The sequence below is a fragment of the Sardina pilchardus genome, chromosome 20 (assembly GCF_963854185.1).
Source record: "Sardina pilchardus chromosome 20, fSarPil1.1, whole genome shotgun sequence".
Classification (NCBI taxonomy): domain Eukaryota; kingdom Metazoa; phylum Chordata; class Actinopteri; order Clupeiformes; family Clupeidae; genus Sardina; species Sardina pilchardus.
This window is the reverse complement of record NC_085013.1, coordinates 24,614,313-24,640,580: the sequence shown is the minus strand read 5'-3', so window position 1 is coordinate 24,640,580 and position 26,268 is coordinate 24,614,313. Positions and strand designations below refer to the sequence as shown.

The following is a 26,268-nucleotide window of genomic DNA, read 5'->3' as shown; positions in this document are numbered from 1 at the left end:
AATTATCATTGTTATACTGAAAAATACATTAAGATATTTTAATGATTATATACCAAAAGCCCAGAATGCCCCAGACGGGAAATTCCACAGTCATACAGAACAAGCATTCAAAACGAACTTAGCCACATTGTGTTTAAGCAGCCCATACAAAAATAAGGATCCTTTTACATTCTGTGAAAAGCATTGTGTGATAGATTTACTGTGTATACAACCTCTTCCACATCACACAACTAAATTCGTGCTTTCAAACCATTCAGAGAAAACTCAATGTTAAGACATAATTACTTTATGAAGTATACACTGCAGAAAGAAAGTGAATGACAAAACAAAAAAACATCAACACTTCAAACAGAAGCAAAAATCATTTACAAGGGTTCAATTTTATTTAACATACTCAAAAGACTATTTACACTTGCATCAATTAGTAGAAATGCATATTTAAAAACTAAGCCATCTTGTTTTTTGGTGCTGAAGTCCCACAGTTCTCCTTGCTGTAAACTTTACAGTAATTTATATAAAATTAACATTTTCCATTTCCTAAATTAGATCTGTTTTTATTAATTTGAAAAAAAAAAAAAAAGATTTCCACTGGTTATTCTTAAATTAAAACAGCAGGCAGCAAAGTGTCTTTCTCTAAAAACAGAAGAGGGAAAAGGAAAGATCAACAGAGGCGAAGAAAGGACGTCGTCCCGGGAGGTCACGCTTAAGTCCAATTGAGAAGTCCTGAAATTGACCTAAGGGGGGCGGGGCGGGTTGGTTGGCTGGCTGGCTGGGTGGCTGGGTGGGTTTTGTTTGTGTGGGCGTTGGGCCAGTGTGTGGAGCATCAGAGCTTCTTCCTCCTGGCGACAGGCTTGGGAAAGATGGCGTCCAGCACTCGCTTGCGCCGCAGGTTCATCCTGGGAGCGGGCCGCTCCTCCTCGTCCGCGGCCCGCTCCGCCACCCTGCGCTGCGTCCGTCCCGTCGTAGACTCCTCCGGGGTCACCAGGGGCGACAGCAGCGACGCCGTCACAGGGGCCGGGGGCTCCAGAGAAGCCTTCAGTCTAAAACCATGCAGAAAAAACCCATGGTCATTTTCAGCACAACATTTTTGAGGAAATTGAGGAAACTGATATTTGTCTGTCCTGTCAAATAGTCTTTTACTCATTAATCAACAAAATACAAAGTGCATGATACAAAAATGTTTGAACATTTTAATCTATACACAATAATGTGTGGGGAAAAAATATCACTATGGAGACAAAAGACAAAAGACAACACAGTTCTTACCTTGTTGTTCGGGTCTTTTTCGCCTGACTAGTTTTGGTTTCTTTTGCCACATCATCCGCTTTGTTGTTGTCCTGCGGAGTTGAAACACAAATAAAAAACAACTCGTTAACTTTATCAAGATGAATGTTCATTAACCAAAGTGTTAATTAATCATTAATTAACTCGAAACATCTGGATTAGCACTGCAAAGTAAACCAATACATTATATTTTACTTTATTTTCTTCATACACAGTCACCCAAAATACCATAATCATCTAAAAATGGGGAAAGTGCATCAAATTCAGAATACGCAGGTGATTCCCTGGTCAACATGATTCATTCAGACACACTGAAGAGATAACCTGTGGATTCTGTTAAACATGGCCGCTGACATCCTTGCAGTACTAGTAGGGCAGGGTTAATTTAACACACCTGGCTGCTGGACTGGGGCTCTGAGATGTCTGGGACTCGTCGAGTGCGGGTGCTAGGTGCAGGGGTAATCACCTGAGGCGATACTGGGGCCACACCGTTCTCCTCCACGGTATCCACTTTCCTTCCTGATAAACAGTGTAGAGAGAGAGAAATGAGAAATGAAACTATCATAACATGCCCACACAGTACACTCAAATGTCTGTCCTGTTCTCCTGTGTCATGTCTCAGACAGTCACTATGACTGCATGGAGAAATTGCCCCTCTGTGATAAATAAAGTTTTTTTTAATTGAATTGAAAAGCAGGAGCTGTATCATTAAAAGGCCACTCAATAATATCCAGTCAGATACATAAATAAAGTCTACAAGATCTATTTAAATATGAGGTTTAAAAAAAAGAAAGCTTTCATTAAAAAACAAAATTCAGATTTAACGTTGCTAGACACCGTACACAATCCTGTGCTAACTCCCAGCTGGCTGCTCACCTCTAGTCCTCCTCGTTGGTGTGAAGGTGAACGTCTCCGTCTCCGCGGGCTCTTCAGGCGCGGGGGCCTTACTAGCCCGGCCGCGTCTCCGACTCGGACTAGCGGCCGGTTCCGGCGGCTCAGCCACGGCGCTAGCGTCTGCGTCCATGTCCGCTTGCCCGCTATCGCCGTCCTCGGGCTCCGCCACGGGGGTGAGTGGCGCGGCGGCCGCCCGCGTGGTCCTGCGCTTGGCGCGGATGATCTCAGTCACGGCGACCCCCACCTCCCCTCCGGTCTCTCCCTGGAGCCTCTCCATCAGAGCGTCCCCGAGTGGCGTCCCGGGCACCAGCTCCACGGTGGTGTCCATGATGCCCATCTCGTCCTTCCTCTCCTCGTCCTCCTCGCCCTCCATGTCCTTCCAGTTACGGCCCCGGGTCAGCCGGCGCACGGCCGTGCCGCTGGGAAGCGCGGAGTCGTCGAGAGAGTCCGCGGCGGCTTTGGCCTTCACGCCCGTGCCGGTCCTCGTCTTCCTCCTGCTTCTGGGTGGCGTGACGACGACAACACTCTCGGTCTCGGCCGACGGCTTCTGGAAGCTGTCCAGGGAGAGGCTGACCCCCCGGGTTGAGGCTCGGGTCACCCTGCCGGGGCTGCTGGAGGCCGACCTGGGGGGCTCATCGACCACCTTCGCCTCGGGAGCCACAGCTGGAGCTTCGGGAGCCTCCAGGATGGAGGTGTTCCGCGTCTTTCTGGTGCTGCGTCGACCCGTCTCCGGCACCTCGACGGCAGGCTGCTCGTTTGCGGCGGCCTCCTCGGCCTCTACCGAGCTCTTGGTTCTCCGACCGCCCTTCCTTGGAGTGGCTTTCTGTGGCGTCTGTCTCTTTGAGGTACTGGGTTTGGAGTTGACTGTTGTGCTAGCTGATGGAGCCTCCTCCTCTTCCTCCTCCTTCTCCTTCTCCTTCTGCGGTTCCGGTTCCGGTTCGGTCCGCCTCGTCCTCCTCCTGGGCGTGACAGCAACCTGAACATCTGGCAGCTGCTTGCCACTCCTGGTGGAGCGCCGTTGGGGCGTGGAGGGCACTGGAGGGTCACTATGCTCTTCTGCCTCCTCCTTTTCCGCTTGAATGACCGGTGAGAGGAAGGTCACATTTTTCCTATGACTGCTGCCTTTCCTTGTGCTGACCGGAGGAATTTCATACGTAGTGTCTGCGATCTCATCAGCAGCAGCAGCAGCAGCTTGCTCACTCTGCCTGGTAGACCTCCCTTTCTCAGCCCTGGCATCTGAAGCGCTCTTCTCCTCGACCTCTGCGACCTCTGCAGCATCAGCAGCAGAGCTTGAGATCTCCCCTCCTTCTGGTTGCTCTGCATCATCAGCAGCAGAAGCATCAGCAAACGACAGCAGCAGCGCTGAAGCCTCCACAGCATCAGGTGTGAGTTCCTTGGGTTCCTCCTCAGCCTCAGCCTCAGGCACAGGCACAGGTTCCTCGGGTTCCTGCGGCAGGTTTTCATCTGGTTCCTCAGTTTGGGTCTCCATCTCAGTGGGACTCTCTTCCTCAGTCCCTGGCACCTCTGCAGCTTCCTCTGCACTGGCCATGCGCTCCTCCTCCTCCTCCTCCTCCTTCTCCTTCTCCTCCTCTTCCTCATCCTCTTCCTCCTCTGCACTGGCCACGCGCACCTCCTCTTCCTCTGCACTGGCCACGCGCGCCTCCTCTTCCTCAGGTGTGTCCTGCATCTGCTGCTCCACCTGTTCCGCCTCCGCTTCAGGTGTGTCGCTCACCTGCTCGGCCTCACTCTCTCCAGCAGAGCCAGGGAGGGCTGGGGCGTCAAACACTGCCGCCGCCTCCTCCTCCTCCTCCTCCTCCTCCTCGGGCATCTCTGCGTCCACAGACACTGGCACGGTGTCCTGAGCGTCACGGTCCTCCGGCTCCTCTGCCGTGGCCACCTGTGTGCCCTGTGTCTCCTCCTCTGCCACCTCCTCCTGTGCGTGCACCTGTGGGTCAGGTGTGTCCACCTGCTCCTGATTGGCCAGCTCCTGAGCTCTGGTGTCTACGCCCAACACCAGCTGATCCTCAACCTCAGGTAGCTCAATCAGCTGGTTCATCTCTCCACCCGCATCCACCTCCTCCACAGCCTGAGGCTCTTCCATCATCTCTTCTTCCTCTTCCTCCTCCTCCTCCTCGGCCTCCAGCATTAGTGAGAAGCCACCAGCAGGGGTCGCTGTGGGCTCGACCGGCATGACTGCAGCCAGGGCCCCTTCGTCCAGGTGCTGGGGCTGATGGGAGTTGGAGTCCTCGGCGAGCTCCAGCGGCACCAGGAGTGTGGCGGGGGGCTTGAGCTCAGTGTAGCTCACCTCGGCTTCGTCTTCATCCAGGCACCTGGGGCCCAGGCCAAGCATCACCACCTCCTCATCCTCATCCTCATCCTCCTCCAGCATGATGCCCTCCACCTCCTGGGGGAGGACGAGAGGAAAGGGTGCACGTTAATTAACAAACATAACAAGCAAGAGAAGTTATATTATAACTCCGGGGCAAGTACCTTGCTCAAGGCTATAATCATACAATTACAAATCTCACACAAATATTTATTTGATGTGGCCATATTTTCACCAGAAACATATTCTACTTCAACATGGCTTAAGAAATAACAGAGTGTGAAGCCATAAAACGTGAGCACGGAATGGAAGTCGTGGATAAGATGGCCGGGTGTGTAATACGAGCGTACCTGAGCCTCAGGTGAGACGAGCGAGAGCACGGCGGAGGTCTGCTCCTGCAGGTAATGAGCATGGGGCGGCAGCTCCTCCAGGTACAGGTGAGCGGGAGGGGGGCGGAGTGCACGGCCGTTCCCCTCCACCTCCTCTATGATCTCCACCTCACTGCCTGAGTCCTCCTCTTCTTCTTCTTCCTCCTCCTCCTCCTCGTCGTCCTCTTCGTCCTCATCTTCGTCTTCAGAATCAGACTCGTCGTCTGAGGCAGCGCTGGAGAGATCCTCACTGTCGTTCACGCTCACCACAGCTATAAGAAAAACAGACAATAGACAATTTATTAAAATGTGAGTTATAGTTATTGAACATAGCTGTAAAGCACACAAAAGCTTTGATGAATCTCTCAAAAATGCATTCAGCCAGCAAAATAAATAAAAAATAATAATAAAATAATGATGATTGAAATGTTCTCCTTCTCTTTTTTTCGTTTTACTGCATGCATACAACACTAAGCCTTTGCTTCTGTGTACTGTAGAACAGGACAATGGGAGCTTACAGGGGGAGCCAGAGGTGGTGGGCTCGGAGGAGGCCACAGACTTCTGAGTGGTCAGCACTGGCACATCAGCTGGCACATCAGCGGGCATATCAGCGGTGGACACAGCAGGGGCTTGTTCCTCCGCCATTTCATGGACAGCATCGCTGCATGACAAAAGTAAGAGTTTCAGAAATAAATGATGTTTCAGAAGGACAAATGTACTCGGGCGGAAAAAAAAACTCCAGGCCAAAGGCAACAAAGGTGTAAGGTTTAGGAATCTCTGTGTACCTGTTAATGGTGGTCCAGTTCCGTGTTGGTGAGTGAGGAGGGGACATGTTGTCAAATAGATGATGCTCCACATAAGCATCGATATCCAGATCTAAGGGAAACAAAGGCCCAGTGTAAATAAAGACCATCTCACATTTACCACAACCACCTGTACGGGTAACAGAAAAGAGTAACAACAGAATACCACGTTTTGAGTTGCAAAGGCACATCAAAACTGGAATGTACATTAAATCAGCTCGTCACAATTACAACTATGTGGCGCCCACCGGACACGACGTTCAGGAGGTGTGGTCTGGACGCACAGGATTTTAGAACAGCTATCTCTGTGCGGCTGCTACACGACAGCCGTATCTAGTGGGCTTTGCTCCGTTAAACACAATTCTTATTTTTGTCTTGTGGCGGCACGCCGCGTATGTGTCTGGTGGGCGCCGGCCTTTATGTTACCTTTTTCTCAACCGACAGAAAAAGCACTTGGGCCTGTTCATCTGCCACTGCAGCATGGACTACCTGGCCGTGTCCCATTCTCACCTGTGACGTCCTGTTTCCTGGGGGCGTTCTCCACCTCAACCTCTGGCGGCGATCCCTCCGCTTCTCCTGCATGGTTGGCCATGGTCGTGGTGGGTTCTGGCTCTGGTTTGTGATCGAGCTTAGGGAGAACATCGGCAGCGTTCTCAGACTCAGACACGCACACAATTTCCTCTGCTGCAGCGGCGGTCACCTCCACCGTTGCGCTCAGCGGTTCAGACTCTGCGAGAGCCTCGGGCATCTCGGTCACATCTTCAACTTGCTGCTTCTCCTCCTCCTCCTCCTCTTCCTCCTCCTCCTCCTCCTCCGGCACCTGCACGACCTCCGGATCGCTCTCGCTTTCCTCCAGCGCAGGAAGCTCTTCAGCTGGAGCCACGGAGGCCTCGATCTCTCCGCTCGGTTCTGACGCTACTTCCTGGGTTTCGGGCTCAGATTCTGGCTTACATTCCTCAACTACCTCCTGGTCCATCTTCTCCGCCTCCTCCTCTTCCTCCTCCTCCTCCTCCTCCTCTTCCTCCTGCTCCACTGTGAGCGGAGCGTTCTCCTCGTGAGCAGCAGCCACAGGGGGCTCCTCTGGAAGGGTATCATCCAGCGACGGCGCTGCCTTTTTTCTGATTGGTGATTTCGTCCTCCTGACTACGATCACCTCGTCGTCCACCTGCTCCTCCCACAGCATCGTGGGCTCGGGCTGGTCCTGGTCCAGCAGCAGGTCCTCTGGCGCCGGGGCGTCGTGGAACTCCAGAGTGGACTCCAGCGACTGGTCGACCGACGCCGCGCTGGCGTCGTGGCCGAGGCTCGGCCGTCCAGTCAGCGCGGGCGTGATGGCGGGGACTTCTCTAACGGATGAGGAACCGCTCTCCGACCCGTCCCGACCTGCGTTCTCACTCGCCTCGACCGCAAGCTTCTCTGCCGGAGGGAAGTAGGTGACCCTCGGCTCGCCCTCCTCTTCCTCCTCATCCTCCTCTTCATACGAGTGGACACTGGATCTCTGAGACAGGCTGACCTCACTGTCACCCACAATCTGATAAGTTAAAGAAAACAAACAAACAAACAACTATGAGTAACCGTATTTTAACTTTAACAACGCAAACATTTGTTTACGTTGGAATTGACATCCAAGCATGCCTTTCATATGCATCCAGGGCTCGACATTAATGGTTGCAAAATTGTACCAAATTGTTACAAATGGCTTTTGGCGACCAAAACCTCATGCCTGGTTGTCAAGCTGGCACCCACTTTTGCCTTGCATTAAACACAGTAAAATCTATACAGTGACACAAACATACAGTATCGACTACACAGCTTAGGCCCTCTGCTGCTGTATTGTGAGCTGCCTGGTGCGTCCGCATTACCCCGTTGCTCCAGGGCGCTGGGTTTTTGGCCAACTCGGGGCTGGCGGCCTCCTCCACGAAGGTGATGCGGCTCTCTTTGGGGCGCAGGGGCGGCGTGGCGGAGCGGCCGGGGGAGGCGGAGGGGGTGGCCACAGGGGTGGGCCGAAGGCTGCTCCGCAGGATGGACTGGGGGGTGAAGCTGGAGAAGACTGGGACTGATGCAGCCAAAGCACGAGCTCTCTGTGAGAAAACACACACACACACAAAACAATGTAGTTTATGACTTCATGATACATGTTGTTAATCTTTTACAACTCATTAAATCAACATTTCTGTTAAATGTGCCAGTGCTAGCCAACTGGCTTACTTTCAACCGCAGTCCTTTGGCAAGATGTTTTAACAACCATTGATTGACCTGGGCAGTTGTTCTTGAAAGCCAAGACGGCAATCAAATTTAAATTACAAAACACAAAAACTAGGTTACATTAGACATTAGGCTAAAAGCAACAAATAAAAAGAAACAGAAAATAGGCCCACGCACATAGCTTTTGTCAAAGCATTTGACATTAGGTTCGCTCATGTGATAACACCAGACTAACCCCACTGGACATGTGAGGCTCCTTCATGTGTGTATGGCATCTTGTGTAGCACAGGTCAGCGTGTCCACATCGGTTACCTTGACAACTTGTGGGGTTTGCAGCAGGTCCAGCTCAGGAGCTCGGGGGATGCTTTTGGGGGCGGTCCATGAGGTCGTGGTCCGAGGGGGGGTCGTCTGAAGCTGGTGGGGGGGCTCAGGGGTGCTCGGGCAGGCGGGGTGCACCATCAAATCAAACATCCTGCACACAGGGGGGGAGAGGGGGAAAGGGATCAGTACAAACAACATCCAACACAGAACATAGAGAACTGACACAATGACACTATGGGTGCCTCTCAACATCCATCCTCGATCCTCCAGGCTTGTTCCCACTGATCAATAACTAACACTTTCCCATTGTTGCCGCCCCATCATTCTTTATGTAGATCAGTGAGGATGAGGACCGAGGAAGGAAGGGAGGATGTATAAAAGGATGTATAATGAGAGGCACCCTATGACACAATAGCACCACCCTGGCAACCTATGCTAGAGTCCTGAATGCAGCACTAGAGGTTTCACAATGAAAGGTGGAATGTGGAGTATGTATGTCACAGGGCACTCTTCCATTGACTTGCACTGCATCAAATAGTGCACCACACACGGTTCAAAATCATATTACAAGAGAACTGGTCAACGCTACCTGGCTTGCATGTGAACCTGAAACTAAAATTCCACAGGCAACCTTTAGAATGAGGGCAATCATAACACACTAAGCCCACAAGACTAATCTGCATGGTGCCATTCCAGTACGCTAATCTAACTGTTCGGACTCAAACCATGTTGTAAGTCGCCTTTAGCTAAAAAGTGACAGCCAAAATGTAACGTAAAAACGGAAAAAACATCAATAAACAAGATTAATTCAGCAATGCCACAACGATGCTCTTGCGTGTGAAGTTTGTACCAGGTGTGATATTGAGGTGAATGGATCTCACCTGGACATTCTCTTTTTCGTCATGGTGATAGGCGTGCCCACGAAGGCGTCAGGTAGATCGGTTGGGGGACGCTGGGGGCTTGGCACAAGCACTTCGGGCACTCTGGGACTGAGCACGAAAAAATACAATTCTTTTTTTTTTTTTCAGAAAGATAAGAAATCATTTCATGAAGAAGAAGAATAGGACAGAGAGTTATGTCATGCATGAAGACAGGCGTTTAAGAGGCGGTGAGCGGATGTCTACCTCTTGAAAGGAGAGGACTCTGGGGTGTTGTCCTTTCCCACCCACACCTCCTCGATCTTGGAGAGGACGCTGCTGATGAAGGTCGCTCTCGTCAGCACGCTCTCGGCGGCCGAACGCTTCGCCACAGTGGACAACGGCTGCGGTCGGGACACTGAAAATAATAATAATAAAAAAACACTCAGTGACATACGCATGACACGCATCAATAACACACTAAAATTACTACTTTGGTTTCATGTCCCCAAAGCTGAACTACAGAAGTGTACGAACTACAGACAAACCCAGATTGCTGCTAAAAAGGTGCAGTCTAGAATCGAAGACGCAGTTAGGATGCCTTGTAATGCTGAGGCTACCCACCCTTTCTGAGCATGGTGGAGGGGTGGCTGTAGGGCTTGGCCCTCTCGGTGGCCAGCCTCCTCTGCGCTCTGGGAAGGACTTTCCCATACTGGTCCAGGATGGAGTTCCTGGTGTTGGAGCGTTCCTTCATTTTAGGGTCACGGTCGTTCTGAGAGGGGAAAAAAATAAATAATTGAGAGGTTAAAATTACGCACTTTCAAAGCACAGTCTCACGTATTGGGGAGTTCTTGTGTGCTTGTGCTTCTAACAACACATAATCATTAGAAACAGAAGCCATCACATCAGTTTTGTTTGTTCTAAAGGACACATACCAACCCACTAAGAGTAATACATAACTGAGACAGTGTGTGAGTGAGTGTGTGTGTATGTGTGTGTGTGTGTGTGTGTGTGTGTGTGTGTGTGTGTGTGTGTGTGTGTATGTATGTGTGTCTTTACCAGCGTGTTCATCTTTAGTGTCTGGTTGAGCTGAAGAGCGGGTACGTAGTTGGCTTGCTGCAGGTAATGCACCATCAGCAGCTCCCGGTTCCGGAGCCCACCTGTACCCTGAAGGAAACGCTCCAGACATTCCTGCCAAACACACACACTCGTGTTATTAAACAAAATATACATAAAAACAGGACAACAAAAGACAAGTTCATACGGATTTAAAAAGTGATTGAAACCCAGAGGTGTGTGTGTGTGTGTGTGTGTGTGTAAGGTGGAGGAAACAGTGCCCCTGCTGCAGCTGGTACAATATCAAAGTGAAAGCGGCTAGACATCAGACACAGAATAATGATTTATTAATGAATGGCTGGTAAATTTGATCATTTGTCTGTCAGTGACTTGTAGACAGACATTTTTTAAAAAGTAAACTTCCAAAACCCTGCTCTATCTGCTCTCTGAGGCCAAGAGAACACATTAAGCTCACACACACAGGAGTGAAACCGTAGCTAGCAACGTGTGTGTGTGTGTGTGTGTGTGTGTGTGTGTGTGTGTGTGTGTGTGTGCGGCAGGAAACGGCGCCCCCTACCTGTTCGGTGAGGCCCAGCGGCAGCTTGAGCAGCTCCTTCATGAGGTCCAGCTCCTGACTGGTCTCGTACAGGAAGTGCAGCAGCTCCTCCATGTTCAGCTTGTTGGAATGCTGCCGTAGCAGAGCCCACGCCTCCACCATGCATCTACGGAGAGAGAGGAGGGACAAAAGAAATAAGTATATTTACTCTTCTTGATCCTGTGAAGGAAATGTAGGGTGCCTCTCAATTGGTCTTTTATACACCCTCCCTTCCTTCCTCGATCCTCACTGATCTAGATAAAGAATGATGGGGCGGCAACAATGGGATGGTCTATCCAGTGTTAGTTACAGATCAGTGGGAAAGAGCCTCGAGGACCGAGCATCGAGGAGAGAGTTTGAGAGCCACCCTCTGCATTTATTCTAATCTGTGAATTAGTGAAACCCACAGCACACAGTGAGGTGAAGCACACGCTAACCCAGACAGTGAGCTGCCTGCTACAGCAGAGCTCGGGGAGCAGTGAGGGGTTAGGTGCCTTGCTCAAGGGCACTTCAGCTGTGGATCTGGGCATGGGAGAGCAGTGCTCAACCACTCCCCCCACGTCTGGACTAATGCTAGCGATAGAAATGGGAGCAGGAGGGAGGCGCTGTGGCGCAACAGGCTACAGTGCGCGTGCCATGCATGGGTCCGAGTGCCCACGGGGACCCAGGTTCGACTCCGACCTGCGGTCATTTCCCAATCCCACCCCACATCTCTCTCTCCCACTCACTTCCTGTCTCTCTCTGCTATCCTGCATGAAAAAAGCCCCAGAAAATACTTAATTTTTTTAAATAAATGGGAGCAGGAACCCCTAATAACTGCAGAGGGCGGGGTGTGCGTACACACACACACACACACACACACGTAGCGTACCTGTTGTGCAGGAGGACGGAGAGGCAGAGCTTGGCCTCGCTGGTGGTGCCGAGCGAGGGCTTCATGACGTGCAGGTAGCGCAGGGCGATGGCGTGCTGGCCCTGGCACATGAGCGCCTCCAGCACGCGCCCGTGCTGCCACGCCCACAGAGAGTGACTGGTGGCCGGGTGCAGCAGCAGCTCCAGGGAGTTCTACACAGAGAGGTGTGTGTGTGTGTGTGTGTGTGTGTGTGTGTGTGTGTGTGTGTGTGTGTGTGTGTGTGCAAAGGGTGTGGGGGAGAGTGGGGTAGAGGGTGGAGGGTAGGAAAGAAAAAGAAAGGAGAGAAAGACAGATTAAGTATGAGAAACACAAGTGCCTGAACAAGCGCTCTGCAAAAACGTTGACAGGTTGTGTTTTTGGACGTGAGATATTTGAAGAGTCATCTGGTGTGAATTAAATGATTTATTGATATGGACGGGTTCCAGTCAGGCTGACTAGAACAGACAAGTTCTTATTACTGTGGAAAGAACATTCTAAAAATAAAAAACGCACAGAGGAACTTAATGACCTAAAAATAAAATGCCCATTTCACTCCATCTGGCTGGTTTTGGCAGAAATAAACTGAACTGGACTCATGACTGGCTACTGGGGAGTTATTAAAACAGAAACATCACAGAAGTTGGCCAAGGTTTGGATTCAGATTTAGTTTGGTGATTGGCCTTTGGGGCCCAAATGAGAGTGGATTATTTCTCCTTTGTCCAATGGGAGTCCCATTGGTAACATTTCAAAATGTAAGCATTAATAAAAATGAAATATATTACTAAAATATATTATTACTCCCTGGATTAGCATAGACAGGTGAGGAGGTGACTGTGAGAAACAACTGACTTTGATCTATGCTCAACTTCACTTTCTGCCAGCACCTCACTCAAATAGATGTTAGTGTCACAGCGGTCAAACTTTTTTCACCATAGAACACAACTGAAACTGGGCACTCATCTCACCAAACAGCCCAGGATGGTCAGTTCTGTGTCTGCAGAATCTCACGCTGAAGATACTAACCTCATGATCCCGATGGTCCAGCAGCCAGAGGCCTTGCACCAGCTTGACCAGGCCAATGGGAATGGCGAACGCTGTGGGGAAGGACTCTACCGACGAGCCGCTCTTATTTGGGAAAGAGTACATGACATCCAGCAGTAAATAAATAACCTGAGGCGTAGGGTTAAGAAAAGACAACTAGAGGAGTTTAGGACATCATGAATACAGAGGAATATACTATGAAGCAAGCGACTCATAACTACTCTGCCTTTGTGTGAGCTGGCTGGACTAGAACTTGCCTGAGGTCATGAGTACTATGGTGCGTGTTTTTGTGTGCGTGTGTGTGTGTGTGTGTGTGTGTGTCCTCCAGTCTGTGCCCATGGGGACACAGGTTTAATTCAGACCTGCAGTCATTTCCGGATCCCACCCTATCCTTGCTCTCCCAATCGCTTCCTGTATTATCGACATAAAAGGCAAAAAACGTATAATTAAAAAAAAAAAAGCTCTGAAGGATACAATGGCGTGTTTGGCAGATTCATCAATGTTTTCCAGGAGGTAGATGTCCAGCAAGGCCTGTGCAGGAAAAACAGAGGTCATGAGTGCACCATCCACACATGACTACTGAGAACAAGATGAAAGCTGAAGTGCATTCAAGTTCGGCAAACAGTAGCAAATGTTCCTGGTGAAAATGTTTCCTCTGAACATTCACATTTCTTGGAAACTCTTAGTCCAGCTCCACGGTTTGTTTGCAGAGAACTACAGTACATCCTCAAACTGTTTGTGAGTGTTGGCAAACCTCCGCAAAGAACTCAGGACAAAATGAAAATGCCTGTTTGATAACTTGAACACAACTCTGGCCTGCTGTACACCTTACTTTAGACCAGGGCCAGATCAATGGGCTTTCAGCTGCTAGCTGGGTCTTGTGTTCAGCATGCTGCCTGACACCAAAGTGCGCTTTGTGAGAAGATATGAATGGGGGCCTTACATGCAGTGAAAGAGGTGGGTACTGCCCCGCTCCCCCCTCGTCCCTTTTCCACAGGTCAGCCAGGCGCTCGCCGCATTGGCCCACCAGTGCATCAATCATGAGGCAGTCGGCATTCCATTTGTCCCTGTGGAACAAACAAACCAGCAAATTACAAGACCCGCCTCACTGGAACTACCTGCATACAACCTGACAAGAACAAATGCGGAGGCCATCTGAAGCTGATCCAGAAAAACCTTCACCTGGTTGGCAATTGCACTAGAAATGACAAATTATATGGCCATTTAAAAGATTCCATAGAACACTCACTAATTAAAGTTAAATAATTATGATGTTTTGTCTTGAGGTACAAATCCAGCTCCCTGTTTTGCTTTATAGTGGTAACCATTGTATAAATAACCTTTTTGCAGACAGGAACATTTAAATAAATAAGACCAACTAGGTCTGATACAGCACTTTCAATGTGATCATACATCTGTGCCCACAGCATGAACCAGTTTTACACCCACTATACAGAGAGAACTAGGATGAATGTGGGCATCCTTCACTATTCCCCCAACAGATATAGACTTAGTGACACTGACAGACACTGCCTTGCCCAGATGGTGGGGAGTGTTCAATTTATTTTTGCACTTTTTTTGTTTTTCAGTTAAATTAAAATGACAACCAGTGTTATTTCGTTTTTTTAAAAACGTGTGTCCATAGCCATTGAGCGATCGTGTTCAATAATCGTGATCAAACTAATTTGTGACTATGCTGTTCACCATAACCGAGCAGCTCCCACCAGAGACGTGGACCAATCGGGGGTCTTACTTGGTGAGGCGCTGCAGCTCCTCCCGTCTGCCGGTGTAGTAGTTCTTGATGATGGAGTAGCTGTAGAAGGGCCTTGAAATCTGCAGAGCATCTTCGTCATCTGGGGGTCAAAGGTCGAGCAGGAAAAAGAATCAGGCATAACAATAACTGACACATAGGGTGCCTCTCATTGGTCTTTTATACTGTACATCCTCTCTTCCTTCCTCGGGCCTTGTCCTCACTGATCTACATAAAGAATGATGGGGCGGCAACAATGGGATAGTCTATCCAGTGTTAGTTATAGATCAGTGGGAACGAGCCTGGAGGACCTAGCATCCAGGAGGGATGTTGAGAGGCACCCATAGCTTTCACCAAGTCCACTTGGAAAGTTGGAATGGTGTATACTTCATACTAAATGATCAGACAGACAGACACAGACAGACAGACAGACAGACAGATGCGGAAAGTACTAAGAAGGGAGAGAATAAGGCAGTTGGGCTGGTACCTGAACCCTCAGGGAGTAGGCCAGTCCGACAGAACCATAGGACCACTTGTGAATACTGTGCAATCAGACTTGATACCAGGTTTTTGTTGATGAGGCCCACGAGACCTGCACAGGGAACAAGCATTGACAAATGGCACCACCATTAGAAATTATCGTATAGTATAGCAAAAGTGGCATAATGGTGCATAAAGCAGGAAACATTCAGCTTCAAGAAGCTGGAATCTATTAACTTTTCCATTAAAAAAACAGAAAAAGAAAAAGACTAACCTATTAATCAATTACCAAAATAGTACCCAATTAATGACAACTAATGGATTCACTGTTCCCTACTATAAGAAGCACAATGACTGCAGAGCTGCGGGGGGGGGGGGGGGGGGGGGGGGGTACCTTTCTGAGTGATCTCCTGGGCCTGGCTGAGCAGGGAGTGGAAGATGGTGCTGAGGTTGCCCAGCAACCGCTGACTGTGTTGCAGCAGCTGCAGGGTCTGAGGCTCTGTGAAGTTTGACGAGCTGTCAAATAACGGCTCACCTGCACACGTAAACACAAACACAAAAATAAACAAACAGGAAGTGCCCCATTTAACCCATTTCCATTGAGTGTAGGCAGGAAAGAGTGTGCTTGAGCTCACATCGCTACCTCCCAGTGTACCGAGGAAAGAAGCTAAACGAACAGTAAGCGAGACTGAGTAACAGGTTGTGAATAATACAACAGCTATGCAGCAATGTCAAATAAATACCGTTTAGTCAGACGAACAGAGCTGGAATGCCCAAGTTACCGCTTTTAGATTAAAAACATCTGGCTCGTACTCGCTCGTTCGTAAGTGAACTTTGGCCCAGTAAAAAAAAGCACAGAGGAGGAACATCTGATGGAAGTTTGTGATCAGTGAGAATCAAACTCATGGCCTACTCTCTGCTTCACAAAAACAACCTTACGGTCATAACTTATGAATAGAAGATGAAGGTTGTTACTGTTACTTTTTTTGTTTTAAAGCACAATTGTTTTTGTTTTTTATATGAATGTTTACTGCTATGATGACGCGAGTTAAGAGTGTAGCATAGGACCTCGTCTGCTCTATGAATGAATGTGTTTAGACATGTCATGCATTTGAATCTATCCAAGGTTCCTCATCTCCTCTTGCGACATTCACTCCTTTTTCACAAGTCAAGGCACAGGGTCGGGCGTATTTATTTAGGAAGGCTGCAGGGCGGTTATTCTACAAGGCAAGTGACTCACAGATGCCATCCAGCTCCTGTTTGGTGTGGACCACTTTATCCCAGGCCCATTCCAGAATGTACCGCAGGTTCGCCGCTGATCCTGGTTGCTCTGTGATCACCCACACACACAAGACACAAAGAAATACACAAAATGTTACTTTTGCACAATTACATTCCCGTTCTCATTTTTTTTTTTACAAGAAAGTATGAAGAACAACCTCATTCTTTTACCAGTCGTCCAAGTACTGAGCCTCTTGAATTTCCCCTTGGGGATCAATAAAGTATCTATCTATCTATCTATGCAGCATCACGGATAGCTTGTGTAGAGCACCTTGTGTGTCATATACAGTTCACTGGATAAAACAACAGCTGGTTATCCTGCCACAGCAGCTCTCACCTTCAGCAGTCCACTGTTTTATACATCCAGTGATCAGTCCGAGGGAACTCGTCTCCACCGCTGTGGATAAGATGGCGTCTAGCTGCTCCTCCTGAAAAGAGTAAAACCAGCACCGTGAAATAGAGGGCACGTCAAGGAGATTAGAGATAAACTAGCAAAAACAAACAAGTGTGCAGAAATCCCCCCCCTTCTGCCACCCGCCAACACTGCCATACTTTAAACACTCTGCATGCCATGATGTCATTTGTTCTGCCACCTGCAGAGTAGGAGGGATAGAAGGAGGCAGAGAGAGAGAGAGAGAGACAGAGAGAGAGAGAGAGAGAGAGAGAGAGAGAGAGAGAGAGAGAGAGACAGAGACAGAGAGAGACAGAGAGAGAGAGAGAGAGAGAGAGAGAGAGAGAGAGAGACAGAGACAGAGACAGAGAGAGAGAGAGAGAGAGAGAGAGAGAGAGAGAGAGAGAGACCAAGAGAAAGAGAGAGCAAGAGAAAGACAGATAGAACAAAAGAAAGAACAAAATAACAAAAGAAAGAAAGAAAGAAAGAGAGAGTGAGAGAGAGCAGAGGGGCAGTCTCACCTGAGACAGGTTGGAGGCCTGGACGTCGGCCAGGCGCGGGGACAGCAGACCGGACACCAGGCAGCGAGTGTATCCGCTGGAGATGCTCTCGCTCAGCGTGGGTGCCACCTTCTTCAGGTAGCTCAGGGTCTACAGGGGTGACGTCACGTCAGCCATGTTACAACACCACTTCATGAACTGGCCACACTGCTCTCACTAGAGTCGGGTTACTGGAGCCAGCTCACAGTCAACAGCTGCTCATGGGCACTGAGACTAAACATGAAGGAGAATGAAAATAAAATAAAATGTAAAATAAAATAAAACTGACCTCCTTCTGATGACCAGAGCAAGTTAAGTGCACAATCCCAGAGTTAAGCAAGCAGCTTGCATCTAGAAATAGGAAGGGAAAAAAAGAGCATCAGTAACTGAATCTGTATGAATGCCCAATGTGTACACACACACACACAAAAAAAAACAGGAAGAGCCAGAGGAAAAGTGACATAGGCTAGTCTCTCCCATTCCTGAACGAATTTTCCATTCTTTAACGATGTACATAATCCCATCCTCATATTACATCAGAGGTGTGTGTGTGTGTGTGTGTGTGTGTGTGTGTGGGCCACTGCTTACCAAAGTTGTATGTGGTGGGGTTGAAGAACTGTTCGGGGGGAGGGCAGGCGTAGGGCAGGCCCCTGCTCAGACTGCGCTCGTGCACCAGCACGTCCAGCAGGGGGCTGGTGGCGGCCATCTCCACCACCGCGTCCAGGGACCACACGGCGAAGTACGGGCAGTTACGCAGAGACTCCCCTGCCCTGCGCCACAAACAAACAACAACAACAAACAAATAGCAACAGTTCAGTACACAATTGATCATTCCCCTGGCACATTTTGAGTTAAAGTGGATTTTTATTTAATCATAATGATAGTTTCATGTACATTCCATTCTACTTTCTTTTGGTCACTCGCATTGCTCTGTTACTTTGAATGAGAAATGTCCCAATAGAAGGGCATATTTCTCGGATTCAGTGTGGAGAGACATACAAGACTGTCGCTCAGTCAGATCCTATTAAGACATGGTGTAAGTCAGCAGCTGTCCTTGTCATGCACACCCACCCCAACGCCTTGTATTGAGTGTGAAAACAAACCGTGCTCACCTCAGAGAATCAGGCATCTGTGCGTGGTACCATCTGTTAATGTCGAACACACTGATGTAGGTGGATGGCTTGGCCTGCCCGTAAGACTTGACTTGCCAGCTGAAGATGGACACGCTGGTGTCCGGTGAAGCCACTGTGAAGAAAGATGGGTCTTTTTAAACACACATTTTAACTACCACCTGGAGACCACAGAGGGACAATAATCTACAATAGCTTTGCGTGTTTTAGCCACACTGTGTATAAATCGCATGACCGTGTTTTATGCAAATAAAACAAATAAATAAATAAATAAAAACATGTATTAAAGCCTGTACACGCCTAATTAATCTGTACACACCGAGGACAACGAAAAACAAAACTTTAGGAACAGTCTCATTTGATGCAAAATGTTATGTAATGTACGGACAGCAACCGTGTATAAATGCCATAGAGAACAGTGCCCAATAGCCCAATGAATCAGAATCAGAGTCTACTGAAGAATGAAGAAATGAAATGCATTTCAATGTATAGCCTTCCTCTGAGTATTAACCTTATGTCTGAAGGAATTTAGGTGGGAAATTCTATATGAATCTGATAATAACTCTTCAAAGCGGCGAACCTTCATTCATGCTGTCGTCGCGGTCGGGGTGGTGGCGGAACTTCTCGATGGTCTGGCAGCTGAGCAGGCGCGTGTTGGTGGCCTGAGCCCGGAGAGGGAAGGCCGTGCCGTTCAGGTCCTGGCTGTAGCGTCCCTCACAGTACTCTAAACCCTGAAACACACACACACACACACAGTTAGTCAGATTGACCACTCCTCACAGTACTCTAAACCCTGGAACACACACACACACATACACACACACACGGTTACTCAGCTGGACCACTCCTTGCAGAACACATACACAGCTACACATCTAGGATGATCACACAAACACAGATATAAAACAAAAAAACACACTGAGGTCCTTAGGACTTAGAGGTCAATTAATAATGGAGTATTAGAAAGAAACAGATATAATGTTAACAGGAGCTAAATGATTGATTCTGTAACTTAATTTCTATCTCCACATCATTAATATGTACAGAGTAATGTGTCACACAAGAAAAGAGGAGAACACGTAATTGTGACAGACTCAGATGTGAACTGAAGCGGCAGCAGCAGATTACCTCATAGAGAATCTTGCCGGAGGCCAGGCACTTCCTCTCTCCGTAGGCCAGCTGCAGCAGGTGGAGGCTCACTACATCCCCCTCACTGGAGGAGAGAGAATAATCACATCAGACCACTGGGCATGAGCGTGGGGTAGTGTTTGACTTTGAATGCAACCCAGTGAGTGTGTGTGTGTGTACGCACTGAATGGGAATAGAAAGGTTAGATTAGAAAGGAGTATTCTAATGTGATCACCCGTTTCTATACGAGTTGCATGAGTGTGTGTGTGTGTGTGTGCTGCAAAGGTATTGGGTGTGTGTGTGTGTGTGTGTGTGTGTACATACTGAATGGGAATAGAAAGGTTAGATTCGAAGGGAGTATGCTAATGTTATCACCCATTTCTATAAGAGTTGCATGAGTGCGTGTGAGTACGTGTGTGTGTGTGCGGGCTGCTAAGGTATTGGGTTAAGGAGGAGTTCAAAACTCGAATTGACAAAACTCAAAACAGCAAAACATCAAACATCCTCCTCCTCCCCCAGAGCAGCTGCTGATGACTAACGCTGCCTCAGTGGTGGCGGGGAGTGTGTGTGTGTTTGTGTGTGTGTGTGTGTGTGTGTGGAACTCACAGGTCCTGAGCCGACTGCACTGCCCACAGGTAGCAACAGTTGCGGGGGTCGTTCTCGGGCTCCTGGAACGTGAAGGCGTAGACAGGAACTCTGCCTCCTTCCAGCTGAGAGTGATACCTGCACAGGTGTGTGTGGTGGTTCAGACAGATGTCAAGAGGCGGGATAGAGGCAGACAGGTCCAACAGTTTTACCAAGCTAAGCTACAGATTCTAAAGCTATGCAACCAAAACCACGGACACAATTAAACATGCCAACAAGTAAGATATTAATGATTATTTTACAGTGGCACTCAGCCACACAATAGGAAAACAAAGAAAAAGGCTAAGACGAAGGCTTCCGCAGATATTTCCCACATACAAAGGGGACAGAAAATGCTTACACAAAAAGTATTAATTACCACTTGACAGTGAAGAGTGACTGGAGAGTGAGTGAGAAAGAGAGATGGGGAGGGATCAGGAAATGGCGACGGGTCTGATTGAAACCCGGGGCGCCGTGGGGCACTTTGGACCCAAATTCGTACGAACATCGCAGCCCTCGCCACTTACTCTTTCTTGAGGCTCTTCATGTTCCAGAGCTGCAGGTATCCGTCGGTGAAGCCGACGGCGAGCTGGTTGGTGCGGGGGATGTACTGCAGGGCGGAGGCGGCGGTGCCCGTGGGGCTGCTGAGCTGCAGGCACAGGTGGCGGCCCTGCTGAGTCACCCCCTCCCTCAGACGCGGGATCTCCGACGGCGACTTGTTCACCACCTCCAGGTCTGCGGAGACGGCACGGCACAGACGCATCCAACAAGTAGGGGTTAGTGACATCTGGCTGTGACACCATTGGCGCCATGCTTGCAATTGTCCCGCACTACAAAAACCCACTTTTCTTGCAGTAACATTAAGATGACTACTGTAATTTCCCAACTTACACATTAATTTTGCTAAATTTCCTCAGCTATGAGGTTAATACACAGGGGCCGTTAATATGGCATTGAAATGGTAACTTGCATATGGCTTATACACAATGCTCTAATACACAGGAAATTAACATCAACATTGTCAACATTGTCATGGTGTCATCAAGGTGCCCGTCTTCCATCCATACTCAAGCCTGTTTATGTGAACGCTGGGATGCTAACATTTCAGCAGAGAACCAACTCTTCCGAAAGCTACTTTTTCATTTACAGATCTTTTTACATCATTTCATTTACAAATTTACGAGAGTGCAAGCTCAGCTGGCACTGAACTGAAGGGAGGAGGACTCACCGGAAGGTTCCAGTTCACTCTGGCTGCAGGACAGGTCATCTAGACAGAGGTCAACCAGGAGCACGTGCCCGATGTCCGTGACGACCGCGGCCACGCCGAAAAACCAGCGCAGGCTCTGGTGGAGGTGCTGGGTGTTTGCACTGGCCCCTCCATAACTCACAATGGGCTCAATGGCTGTGATCTGGAGAGAAGAGAAGAGAGAAGGTGAGATGGAGAGAAGAGAGAAAGTGAGAGAGAGTAGATGGAGAACGACAGAGAAAGCAAGATAGAAGAGAGAGAAAAGAGAAAGTGAGCAAGAGACAGAGAGAGATGGAGAGAGAAAGATGGAGTGAAAGAGAAAGTGAGATGGAGAGGAAAGAGAGAGCGAAAGTGAGAGAGCGCGAAAGGGGGGCTTCATGAGACTGGGTAAATTATCTGTCCGTGCATCCCCCAAGTGAAGGCACAGCTGTAGCCTGAAGTAGAGAAGCAGAGGTGATGACTAATGCTCTAAAGAGGGTTGCTTTGTTCTTCTTCTAGGCGACGCTTAGCACATGAAGTCTGCGATGAGTCCTCAAAACACACTTGCTTCGATGCACTGTCATCTATTCACTCCCCTGTCACACAGACAACATTTCCATTGGGTCAAACTGTGGTGGTTCAATTCACCCTAGTTACAGTTGCTAAGTCCAACAAACTCTGGAATTGACTAGAACTGCAATGGGAGCCCTCAGCCTGTCTGTAAAAAACACATCCCAAGAGGCTTACATTAGAGTAAATATATACGCTGAGCTGACTGTATGGCTTAATTCACAGATAAGGTGAAGCTCTGTTCCATTATGGCTTGTGTACAAGGACAAACCCATCACTTAGAATAGAATGGAGATCATTCAAGACTGAAAGGTCAGTATTCTGTGCATCAGTGTTGCATTGATTGGCCGTCATTTTCAACAAAGTTTTCTACTAAGTCCAATAAAACAAGAAAAAAAGAAAAAAAAAATTTAAAAATTCTATGGAGCTCTGAGCTGAAGATGTTTCACGCGCCCACAAAAAACTCTGCTATTGAAACTCAGTGGCTTCTCTTTCCGGCATGCACACGCATGCACAAACACATAAACTTCCCTCACACAGCTGACTTGAGTTATCAACACAACCCATGCAAACATAACACATCTTCCCAGCAGACAAAAAGGCAATTTTTGGTAAAAAATACACACACACATGCAACATTTCAAGACAGGAAGACATCAGCCTTCATCACGCACTTCCTTCACGGCACCACTTGCACACAGGAGAACAAGGTTTTAGTGCTAATTTCCGGCCGCTGAGTTTTTGTCGGCCTGGTCTTTGGGGGGCACTGGGGGGGGACAAGGCGAGCCTACGGTACTACTCACCCTGCCAGGGATGACGACGGCCTTGACGACGCGGGAGATGCCGAGGTCGTAGAGGCAGAGCATGCTGCCCTCGGCCTCCTCCAGGCCCACCAGCAGACCCGTGCGCTTCAGCCAGCAGAAGTCGCGCGCCGCCAGCACGTTGGGCGGGTGATCGCTGAGGCTGCTGAAGCAGTAGGCCGAGAAGCGCTCCGCCGTCACCGAGTGCACCACCTCCAGCTGGGGGCCGCACGCCAGCCAGGCCAGCCCGCTCCGCCCTGCAACACACACACACACACACACACACACACACACACACACACACACACACACACACACACACACGTCAAGCACATTTACAGCACTTTGGTCAACTGTTGTTGTTGTTTTTTTTAAATGTGCTATACAAATAAATTGACATTGACTAGTGTATGGATGAACAAGAGTCCGCCACAACCAGATTTTGCTCCCAATAGTTTAATTTAGTTCTGTGACGTCTCGGGCCTGTCAACCCTTCCTGAGGCGTTTGGTTGTAGCGGACTTTTCTTTCACTTGTTAATTGTTTGCCTTTAGTCCTACTTCCAGTCTTAAATCAAGGATGTGCGTGCTTTGACAGCACTCTCAGACACATGCAGACTGTGGGCCTTTTGCATCAATAATAGGTTCAGTAGACTCTATGAGGGAAGTCCACTTCACCTAACAATCAGGTAAGGGCCTAAAAGCAAAGACCCTTTACAAATCACTGCACCTACTTCAGGTCTGACCATTTTTATGCAATTTCCGGCTCTCAACTCAAAACTGGCCACATCCAACATATCTTAGGCAAACAACAGCATTTTATCCAAAGAAACATACAACGTAGGTAGTTAAAATGCATGCACGCATGTTTACTAGACAACCACTTAATTTACAAGGATACAAGGATGTTTATTTGTCACATGCATATGCTTACTAATGTAAAGAATGCAGTGAAATTGTCAGAATTTACATAGCTAAATGTAGGTTCAATATATAACAGACTGTGCTCCTTCGTTGCATAGGAACAGAAAGGAATAGCAATCTTACCGACAGTGAACCTGCCATGCAGCACAGAGTCCAGCGTGACTTCATCTTCACCCAGAGCGTCTATAGTCACCTCCGGGAAGCGCAACAGGCTGCTGGTGACCTGAGCAGCCAGGTCACGCATTCTTACTGAACAAGGGAAGAAATATCACTCATGACGTCAACATATATTACAGACAGACAGAAAAATAAACAAATAAAACTAGACAGCAAGCATGCAAACACACCTACAGTAAGCAGTAAGCACACACCAACCCCAAACAAACAAACAAACACACACACACACCAACGAATGCAAAATCAATTTGCAAGCCTGCAGGTCTCCAACAATGAAACAGCAATGGAACAATGCAGTCATTGACTTCCAAGCCTCAGAAAGACTTCAGAGGCCAAGCGCAAAGCTGACTAGTTGCTCCCTCCAGAGCCTCCGCAACATTTACATGTTCAATGTGAAAGTGAACGACAGACAATAAGCCTATTTTTTACAGTGGTGGGGGTATCAGCTGTCTGCAGCTTTGACGCCTGTAGCTTTACATAACAGCTGTAGCAACTGCGTGCAGAGCCCTAGGCACACCAGGACACTGAACTCACTTGACTTATTGTGGAAGTAAGCCTTATGGATGTGTGCTATAGGCAGCTGTACAATTTTGGCTCTTTTTTAAATATTGATTTAGGCGTGGTCCCATCTCCAAAAGTCTCTGACCATGCCATGCTGATAGTTTAACTGCAATAGCTAGCAGCGCAGCAACACATAAGCTAGGCCTACTCTTCCGCAAATGCCCTGATGTAGGGTGTATGTTCCGCAGGAGATAAGACTATCGCTAGCAACGATGAATGTGTTGGGAATAGACTTGAAAGCATAGTCCACAACTTGATCGATCTGCACTCCTTTAGCCTACTTGCGTGTAAGCTTCTTGAGCTCCGGAAAACACGCAAATAGTGCCCCCTATATAAGCCTTCTCATGCAAACGCTCTAGGATTTGAAAATGTGCCCGCGCAGATGTTTGGGGAATGGCAGTCAGGATCACAAAGCCTCAACGTGGCCAGCAAAACTAGACATCGAACAGTTAACATTTAATGACTAGACATCTTCGCTCGATATAATTTGGAAAATAATAGCGATGCCTAGTTTATGCTGTGGTTACTTATTTTGCTTCCTGATTCTACACGAGTTACCCAGATTGATTTACTTTTACGTCCACCACTTTCACCAAAGGAAATCAACAATGTGCAGCTTATTAAGAGTATGTCAAGCACGAGCATATATAAACATCAATGTTATAAACAAGCAGATAAATGTCAACGACAAATACATCTGGTTATTGACCTCGTAAAGGAAATAGTTAGCATTAATTTTATATTCTACAGTGACACATTGGCTGCTCGGCCTCATGTTCAAGGCCCAATTTTGTTCTGCTAATGGCTCTCATTAACTGGACCGGTCAAGAAAAGAGGCTAAATGCAGACACTACACATGACATTACTGACACAAAGTAGACGTGCTAATAAAGACTTCAGAAGCTCTGAAATTGACTCCTAAATTACAGCAGCAGTTACAATCTGGCAAAAAGCATAGCATGCTTTTCGCCGGTTTTTCGCGACATGCTAACGTTATCCGTGAAGTTGGACAACTTAAAACGACCTAGCAACTACGCGATTGAAGCAGTTTCATGTTTGGTGACAAAAAACAAATCACGAATATTTTTAGAAACAACTTCAGTTGCCGTATCTGCCAGTTTATGCTTTTGCTGGACTAAATAGCTAACAGTTACCTAGCTTTGCTAAAATGTCTACCTTAGCTAACGTTACCAGAATGACATGCCGTTAGCGACACACTACAAATTAGCCACCAAAACATCAGACATATCTCAACAAGCCACATAACAAAATAACTCCTAAAACGTATCGGTCACGGCAATACAAATTGTGCATGAATAGCATATATTTACCAGTAGCTCGTAATAGCAGCTTAGCAACTGACTACCTCTTGGCAGGTTAAGTCAAACTTTGCATTAGTCAAGCACACGCTAGCTACGAAGCTAGGAAGCCTTGTGCCAGCTAGCAATAGCAGCAACATTGGCTGAGCCACAATTTATTGAATTTATAAACTGAGATTAAAGCCTTCCAAATTATCCTGAATGTATTAATAAACTAGAAGTCGACACAATGGATCCGTTCATTATTATGTATGATTTCTAACTCCAGGGTAGAATTAACCGGTTGGTCAAACATAACGTGGTCAGTTTGCTTATAGACTACTATGCTAGTATTGCTAGCCTGAGTTGAGATACCTAACGTTAGGATAGCTAACGTACCTGTCTGATGTTGACGGTTTCAAAATACTGTTGACTCAAATGTGTCCTCCGATGCGACTTTTCTTCTGTCATAATCCGCCCTTCTCACATGCACATTTGCTTAATTATATAGACTTAGAATACGACTGTGACAAGACCAAACTACAATTTCTAACGGTGGACCTTGACTTTTGAGACTTAGCGGCTGTCTACCCTAACCACTAGGACTTAAACACAAGCGCCATTTCCATATCGCTGTGTAAAGTATTGCGTATAAAATTGCCGTGCAAAATCCCGTAGACGTCAAAGCGCCAGAAATGTTACCGCGAGATTTCAAAAGATTTTCATCCAATAATTTATTGCCCAACAGTTTGCTTAA

At 47.9% G+C, this 26,268-nt stretch overlaps 1 protein-coding gene across 3 annotated transcripts; it reads right to left on the bottom strand.

Moving 5' to 3' along the window:
* Positions 1 to 361: 361 nt before the first annotated feature.
* Positions 362 to 26,134, bottom strand: ahctf1 (AT hook containing transcription factor 1). Of its 3 annotated transcripts, none has more exons than XM_062522359.1 (36): positions 25,911 to 26,134; positions 23,599 to 23,724; positions 22,558 to 22,811; positions 21,188 to 21,368; positions 20,487 to 20,694; positions 19,942 to 20,058; positions 19,336 to 19,420; positions 18,788 to 18,938; positions 18,190 to 18,322; positions 17,666 to 17,847; positions 17,367 to 17,428; positions 17,060 to 17,188; positions 16,485 to 16,575; positions 16,107 to 16,196; positions 15,261 to 15,401; positions 14,874 to 14,978; positions 14,390 to 14,489; positions 13,580 to 13,703; positions 13,111 to 13,167; positions 12,619 to 12,765; positions 11,578 to 11,768; positions 10,689 to 10,833; positions 10,115 to 10,246; positions 9,680 to 9,827; positions 9,323 to 9,473; positions 9,080 to 9,187; positions 8,190 to 8,349; positions 7,469 to 7,753; positions 6,186 to 7,203; positions 5,658 to 5,748; positions 5,391 to 5,533; positions 4,855 to 5,144; positions 2,161 to 4,582; positions 1,679 to 1,803; positions 1,267 to 1,337; positions 362 to 1,040 (listed from the first exon to the last, which is right to left on the bottom strand). In XM_062522359.1, exons 2-36 carry the CDS (start codon positions 23,717 to 23,719, stop codon positions 824 to 826), a joined length of 8,175 nt encoding a protein of 2,724 aa, XP_062378343.1. In that variant the 5' UTR covers positions 23,720 to 23,724; positions 25,911 to 26,134; the 3' UTR covers positions 362 to 823. The 3 variants fall into 3 exon arrangements, with proteins under 3 accessions (XP_062378343.1, XP_062378345.1, XP_062378344.1); XM_062522361.1 differs by having other exon boundaries at positions 1,751 to 1,803; XM_062522360.1 differs by having other exon boundaries at positions 7,535 to 7,753.
* Between the last annotated feature and the right edge of the window lie 134 nt (positions 26,135 to 26,268).

What these genes read in the sequence shown, in the direction of transcription:
- ahctf1 (XM_062522359.1), bottom strand. Translation starts at nt 23,719, where the DNA reads ATGCGTGACCTGGCTGCTCAGGTCACCAGCAGCCTGTTGCGCTTCCCG. An exon ending in CCCCACCACATACAACTTTG is followed by an intron (nt 17,429 to 17,665) that starts GTAAGCAGTGGC and finishes TCCTATTTCTAG; the next exon opens with ATGCAAGCTGCTTGCTTAAC. An exon ending in CCAGGAGATCACTCAGAAAG is followed by an intron (nt 14,979 to 15,260) that starts GTACCCCCCCCC and finishes TTCCCTGTGCAG; the next exon opens with GTCTCGTGGGCCTCATCAAC.